This window comes from Thunnus thynnus, chromosome 4, assembly GCF_963924715.1.
Source record: "Thunnus thynnus chromosome 4, fThuThy2.1, whole genome shotgun sequence".
NCBI lineage: Eukaryota > Metazoa > Chordata > Actinopteri > Scombriformes > Scombridae > Thunnus > Thunnus thynnus.
The window spans coordinates 2,543,685-2,551,296 of record NC_089520.1 but is presented as its reverse complement, the minus strand read 5'-3'; the positions used below and the strand labels follow the sequence as shown (position 1 = coordinate 2,551,296).

The 7,612-nt window shown below is 40.4% G+C and overlaps 1 protein-coding gene across 1 annotated transcript; it reads right to left on the bottom strand.

Moving 5' to 3' along the window:
• Positions 1-1,485: 1,485 nt before the first annotated feature.
• Positions 1,486-7,168, bottom strand: oser1 (oxidative stress responsive serine-rich 1). The gene is made up of 4 exons (XM_067586149.1): positions 6,684-7,168; positions 4,863-4,972; positions 3,592-3,705; positions 1,486-2,975 (listed from the first exon to the last, which is right to left on the bottom strand). Exons 2-4 carry the CDS (start codon positions 4,937-4,939, stop codon positions 2,042-2,044), a joined length of 1,125 nt encoding a protein of 374 aa, XP_067442250.1. The 5' UTR covers positions 4,940-4,972; positions 6,684-7,168; the 3' UTR covers positions 1,486-2,041.
• Positions 7,169-7,612: the final 444 nt, after the last annotated feature.

Sequence of the window (7,612 nt, the reverse complement as noted above, 5' to 3'; positions counted from 1 at the left end):
CCCCCCTTAAAAAGCTACTTCCATCTTTCACAAACCACCACTTCTTGTCATCTTTCAGTTTTGTTTTGAACAGGCACCACCGACCCACCCCCGCTCTCTTGCTTGGTTTCCTCATTCAAGGACATTCTACGTGAGCACAGACTCGAAGCATCAGACCACCTCCAAAAATATATACAAGTAGAAAACACCACATAACACAATCTACATCTATGATGGGAGATGTGCTTCCTTCTGCTTCAGCAAGATAAATCCTCTTAAACTTAGTTATTACTGTAATTATAGAAGCACAATGTTAAAAAGTTCATCTAATTTCTATGTCTACATCTCATCCTTGATAGGTCAAAAAGCAACTACAGTGCAGAGTGAAAACCACACGACCTAATTTTCTGAAGATCTGACTTTCCTTTTGCAGAGTGAAACTTTCTCAAGAGAATTTTCACAGAAGTGTTTACCACAAATGAAGAAATGTTTATTACATGTTGTACTTCCTGCCTCTGTCACCTTATCATTATTGTTAGGGGCCTATATTTCTTGTAAAAGCAAAGACAAACTTTACTTTCATTACAATTCTTATCTGAGAGGCAAGAATGGAATATGCTATCACCAAATAGTGAAAAACTGAAAACAGATTTGTGTATCAGAACTTTGTTTTTTCATCTTTCCTCTCCCATTAATCATCTCACCACCCCTCAGATTTATCTGCTGACCCTTTGGAGGGGCCCCGACCCCTAGGTTGGGAACCACTGGACTAAACTAGCTAACTGTATATAAAGTAGTGTAAACTAGCTCCACCTCCAGCAGCTACAACAGTAACATGCTGCTCTAACACTGATGCTTCACTATTAATAATCTAATGATGTCATATATAATAATATATCAGTCAGAGGGACCAAACCACTACTTTTACTGCAATACTTTAACTACATCAAGCTCATAATACTTATGTACTTTTACTGCAATACTTTAACTACATCAAGCTCATAATACTTATGTACTTTTACTGCAATACTTTAACTACATCAAGCTCATAATACTTATGTACTTTTACTGCAATACTTTAACTACATCAAGCTCATAATACTTATGTACTTTTACTGCAATACTTTAACTACATCAAGCTCATAATACTTATGTACTTTTACTGCAATACTTTAACTACATCAAGCTCGAAATACTTATGTACTTTTACTGTTGTAGGATTTTTCATGCAGGACTTTTACTTGTAATATGTAGTATTTTTACATTGCTGTATTGGTACTTTTACTGAAAGGATCTGAGTACTTCTTCCAGCACTGCACATCTTGTGGAGTATTTTCATCAGCATGTATTGTTTATAGTTTGCATATATTATTAATTTGCACTAAAGAACAAGTTCAACATTTTGAAAAATAAACATATTTGCTTTCTGGATGAGTTAGATGAGAAGGTGTTTCAGGAATAGAAGCTGTTGTGTATCTAATTTAACGGAAGAAATGATGACAAACATTTCCACAAAAACAGTTTGCTTCTTTTATTGAGTGAAATGAAATCCAGACAGGTGACTTTGAAGGTCACAACACCACAAACATAATCACACTTGGCATTACAAGTTTGCATATTCCTACTATTATCTCCTTCTGCAAGACTGCACCAAGAGCTTTGGCAACTTTATTTGTTGTAAACTGAAAAAAATCAATAAAACAAATGATCCATGTAGCACAACAAAAAAAAAAAAAAAAAAGGAGGCGGAGAAAGTCAGAACTAATGAATAATAGTTGGCGGTCCTGTGTTTCTGTCAGTTCTAGTAAAATGAAGGGAAGGTTTAAAGAGAGGGCAGGGAAATGGAAACATTTCAACCTGGGTTAGAAATCAGTTAACGTTGTATATTTAAATTACAACTTTCATGCCTGACTCATTCGTCTACCCACTACTGACATTCCTCTGAGGCTGCCTTTTCCATCAACAACAGAAAAAAAAAACCTCTTTATCTTATTATTTCCTTATCTGATATAATAATAATAATAATAATATTAATAATAATAATAATAATAATAATATTTATTTAAGTGTACATCATCTCAGCCATGTGTGACATCTTCTTGGGGATGTATAGATAATACTCCATGTAACCAGAAAGGTCCTCTATTGTGATGTCATCGACGTAGGCTCGCGCCTGCTCCGAGCACGAGCGTGGGGAACCTGACGACAACGCCGGAGACGATGACGATGAAGGCGACGAAGCTGCGGCGGCGTTACTGTTGGCGCTGAGAGTTCTGGGTGCATCTTGGCTCGGCAGGCTCCTCTCGCACTCTGAGATGACGTTGCGGAGCCCCGTGAAGGAGTACACCTCCACGCCGTTCCAGCTCAGGTGATGGGTGGGCTGGCACTGGCACTGAGACTCGGCCCCCTGCGTACTCTCTTTAGGGCCTTTCGGGGAATCGGAGCGATTTCTCTGAGCACAGGAGGAGCAGGGAATGTGGGGGCCTTCTGCCGAACCGCTGCTGTGCAGCTTGGATAGAGCTCGGAAGTCGGCGGCTTCCGCGGGCGCTCCCGCTCCGGATTCTGCTCCGTCACAGGAGCTTTTCTCCGAGCCGTTCCCCTCGCTCGATTGAACATCTCCAGAGCTTCCTCCATCCTGCCTGGATGACGTCGCAGCAGTAGTAATGACAACGGGGATCTCTTGTAATGATGGTGAGGAAACCACAGCTCCAGCTCCGAACACCACAGGAGAAATGTGGCCTGCGGTGCCCGAAGGAGAGAGCTCTTTCTGGGCAGTGACGGCGACAGAGGAGGTCGTTCTTCCATCAACTGCGGGATGAGGCTCCGCAGGCTCTGGCATGGCCAGGCGCTGGTGCTTCAGGCAGACACTAGGGGGCGACAGTGCAGAGGCTGCAGAGGTGCTGCAGTAGGTGAACTTCGGGGGGTGGAGGATGGGGGACTTGGACCTCCGACGCCGTTGGGTTCTGGATGCTCCTCGAGATGTTTTCCTCATGCAGCTAAACATAGAAGAAGAAACAGGAAGAGGAACAGAAGAAGAGAAAAAGAGGAAAGGGAACAATGGGGAAAAAACAACATGATGTAGCAATCACAGTCTTTAAAATAATGTAAGAAACGTCTACATCTTATTATTAAAACTGTTATATCTTCATTTTGTTTTTCTTGATAGTGACAGTCAAGATAAAGACAGGAAACACAGGACTAGAGAGGGAGATGGCAACAATGGTTATGTGGAATGGATCTTAACCAGTAGGGCTGTTTTTATGTGAAAACATGTATCTACAGTAGTGTTTCCAGGTTGTTTTCATAAACATCAATATCCACAGTGAGACACCAGAACAACTGAGAGAAAGTTAAATCTCTTCTTCTTCGTCCTCTTTTCTGTTGGCAAATCACTGAACAGAATCAGCGTACGTATAAATTAATGACAACAACTGTGTGATCGGCTGTATCGACATTTAAGACAACAGAGGAAGTCACAGTTTCTCAAGTGGGAAATCCACCCAGTACAGTCAAGCCATTTGATTGAGAAGATCACTTATTTATTTCTGTTGCCGAGACTGAAGAAGAAACATATTCCACAGCCTGAAAGTTTAACCTTCTACCTCCACCTACCCATGCCAGTTGTCCTTGGGGCAGCTGAGTTTGGGCTTCGCTCCGCTGTTGTCGAGACAAGCTCGAGACGCTCTGGGAGCCAACGCCTCGGAAACACTCACAGCTCCGGGGACACTGGAGACAAGAGAGAAACTTATAGGGACTCTGTCAGAGCAAGAATGTCATTTAGTAACACCGAACCATCAGCATCACACACACACACACGGAGGACTGAGCCCCGCCCCCTCGCTGCTCCTCACAACGCAACCATAAACGGCAGCAAAACATAGTCGAGACTCACACTGAGCTGAAATGAAACGAGAGCACAAAAATGAGATAAACAACATAAATAAACAGTCTCTGCTGCGTCGTGATGTATCCTCTCCGTCTGAGAGACAACTACACTTGTTAAAATACTGTAAGTGCAATAAAAGCGTTGCAAGTAAAAAGCCAGTAAGAGTAATTTATTAATGTTATCTGCACAAAAGAACAACACACCAGCAATTACTGCTTATTGCCACATGGTGGCGCCAAAGAGAACGAAACGGAGATCCTCCAGATGGCAACTTTAATCATTTAAAAATACATTTGAATGCAGTCGGATAATTTATATTATATTTTATGGATTTTTTCAGAAGAATTGTACTGTGGTGACTTGATCACATCAGTGGTAGCTCTTAAATTTAGTGTTTTTTCTTTATTTGAAAATCTACCTGTTTATACATCTTGCACTGGATTCTGTCTGTACTGTTTTAGTGCATATTAACTCTTGGTGTCCAAATTAATGATTTAAATCTTACTGTAATTAAATCTTAGCTACAAAATTAGATTCCTCAAGGTTTTGACATTTTAATTTTTAATCAGTTTTGTGTGAGTGTGTATGAGTTTTTATGCATGTATACTTTCTTTATTGAAGTAATAACTTACTTTCTACTGTTTTCTGTAAATCACTTTGAATCGTTTTTGTATGAAACTCTCACACAGAGATAAATTTGATAATTTCAAAATAAAACACCTGTCGTATTTAAAACTAATATTCCTAAAAATATCTGTGCAGCTCTTTTCATGACTTTTCCAAAAACCTTTTGGGTTTGTACTTTTATCCCGACCTGGAAATAACATTTTTCAAATTTCATGACTTCATCGGGTTTATCATGACCGTGCCGTCACTGATGATGTCATTAGCCGGCATTTTACGGTATGTGGTGACGACAAACAACCATGACAGCAGCAGAAAACAAGAGTGTAGATAGAAAGCAGAGGTTCGGTCGGCGCGGTTTGCTCATATTTACCTCTCAGCATCCACCCTCAGCTTCTTAAAGGCAGTCTGCAGCGTCTCCTCTTCGCAGTCCTTCCCTCCTGCCTCCATGGTGGGAGGAGGCCGCTCTGACCAGCCACCCAGCTAAAGCACAAACACACAACAGTGATTCAGCACTGAAGTATGGATTATCACGCAGTTATAGGCTGCTGGTTGGCTAACAGTGAACAGAGCATGTTACACCTGTCCTCAAATCACTACACTGGCTTCCAGTGCGTACTTGAATAGACGTTATGGTTCCTCAGCTTGTCTATAAAAGGTCTGAACGGCCTTGTCCCATCATATATATGTCATCTGCTTCTAATATTCTTTATTGATTTTTTTCTCAGAGCACCTGAGATGTGCTCAGTCTCTCATCTCTTTTAGAAATGGTGTTTCTCTGTTGCTCTACAATAATGTGAAATACATTACAATTACTATTACATACATACTCTGTAATTAACTCATCTAGATGTGAGTCTTCCTGTTTGCTTATTGGAAATGGCTATTATCATTATTAGTGCTGTCATCACTAAAGTAGAGCTGTAACAATTAGTTGATCGATTAATCACTTAGTTGCCAGCTACTAAATAATCATCAACTATTTGATAATTGATTCATTGTTTTGAATGGATGAATTCTCTGATCCCAGCTTCTCAAATGTGAATATTTTCTGGTTTCTTTAGTCCTCTATGATAATAAACTGAATAGAAACAAGACATTTGAAGACGTCATCTTGGGCTTTGGCAAACAAGGATCACCATTTTTCACAATTTTCTGATATTTATAGACCAAACAACTAATCAATCATTGAGAATCTGTCTTTAAACACGTTTAAACATGTTTTTCTTGCTGTAATCATTCGTCCTGTTCATACTGACCATTAGAAGATCCCTTCATAATGACCTTACAATAGAAGTGATGGGGGACAAAATCAACAGTCCTCCTTCTGTGCAAAAATGTATTTAAAGTTTATCTGAAGCTAATATGAAGCTTCAGCGTCCAAATGAGTCAAATCAAGTAGATATCTTTCAACGTTACAGTCTTTTTAGTGCCAATGTTCCTCTTTTTGTTACTATACTTCCACCTGCAGCTCAACAGGGAAACACTGTCCGAGGAAACACAAAGAGGGGATTTGATGCTAAAAAGACTGTAAATGTGTCAGATATCCACTTGATATAACTAACTCAGACTGCTGAAGACCAGATCAACTTTTAAATGACTGTGTGGACACACTGTGGATTTTGGCTTCCATCACTTCCATTGAAAGCACATTTGAAGGATCTTTTAATATCCAGTATGAACAGGAGGAATGATTACAGCGAGGAAAACCTCTTTCATTGCTCATATGGAGACCTGACTGCTGGTTTAAGACACACTGGAATAACTGTAAATCTGTGCTTTAAAACAGGAGTATAGTCAGATATATTAATTGTCAATTTCCTCATGTATAATTGTCCAGACTGTTAATTCTGACTCACATCCTGTGAATGATGAGCAAACACGTTTCTGTTCTGGAGCCAAAAATAACTACAAAACACAAGACGTGAAATAAATTGTTGCCAAACATTTGTGGTGTTTAAAGATTATATTTCAGTGGAGATATTACAGATATATTCGATAATCCTTAAACAAAACAACAGCGACAACATTGGCCAGTTCTGCTTGTAAACATCAGCACCTCCCACCCTTCTGGCTAACGCTTGTGTTAGCTGCTAGGCTAACAGGCTAGTTAGCCACGGGACGTAGGTTTTAATTGTTAACGGTTCTGAGCAGTTCTGAAATCTTACAGAAACACAATGGTGGTGATACTCACGGTTAAGGATATCCTGGTCGCAGTGAAGAAAGATATACCCAGGGCATAAAGGGCGTTTCACTCGCAACAGGCCCTCGGATGTTGACTAGCCAGTGAGGCTAAGCTAATGCTAGCTTCAGGGACTGACTGGTTCTCCTCGAAAACACGACCTGCACCTTTAATAAAGACACGGCACGCGGATGTCCAGACTCGTCTCACGGTATCAATCGCGGATTAATATTAATCGTGAACAACAACAGAGATAAACGGCGCAGATTTTAAGGCCTAATACGCGACTTTTCTGTCCTCAGCCTTGTTTACAGTCGAAACGGTCGCAGTGACTCTGCAACAACGCGCAGCGCTGCTGACGTCACCGGCCAAAAAACCCACACTGACGTCACTCCCCGCTATTTATGTCGACCCTGCAAGTTAGAAAATGTTCAAACTAACATTATATTTTCACACAGCAGCTGAACTCACCGCGGCTTTATGTAATAGCATTAAATACTTTTCATGTTTCAGAGTTTTCAGGCCAAGGACGTGAGTTCTGTCAGAATTACGTCACCGTTATATAACAGGCAGCATGCAGCCGTGTGCAGGAGAACAAAGCTTGGCACAGTTAATAGGATCCATATGAGAACTTCTCTCCTCTTCACATGCACTTTCCTGCCAACAGATTAAGACACAAACTCACAGAATCAACTAGACTCAACCAGCCTTCCAGCCAAGATAATTTACTATTAATTAAGATATCACCGAGCTCTTTATTAGGAACACCTGTGCAATCTAATGCCATCCAACACAACAGCTCTGCCATAAATTTTACTTTTATAAAGCTTACACATGTTCAGTGTTTGCTGACATTGTTAGAAAGATCATAATTCTACTTTATGTTTATTATTGAGGTCGCAGTGGTAGCCACAAAATATAATCATAACAATGTTTTATCT

Bases quoted from the DNA above. Each gene is read 5' to 3' on its own strand.
- oser1 (XM_067586149.1), bottom strand. From the start codon at position 4,939: ATGGAGGCAGGAGGGAAGGACTGCGAAGAGGAGACGCTGCAGACTGCC. The intron at 3,706-4,862 runs GTAAATATGAGC...TCTTGTCTCCAG, and splicing joins CTGAGGGTGGATGCTGAGAG to TGTCCCCGGAGCTGTGAGTG. The intron at 2,976-3,591 runs GTAGGTGGAGGT...TTCTATGTTTAG, and splicing joins CCCAAGGACAACTGGCATGG to CTGCATGAGGAAAACATCTC.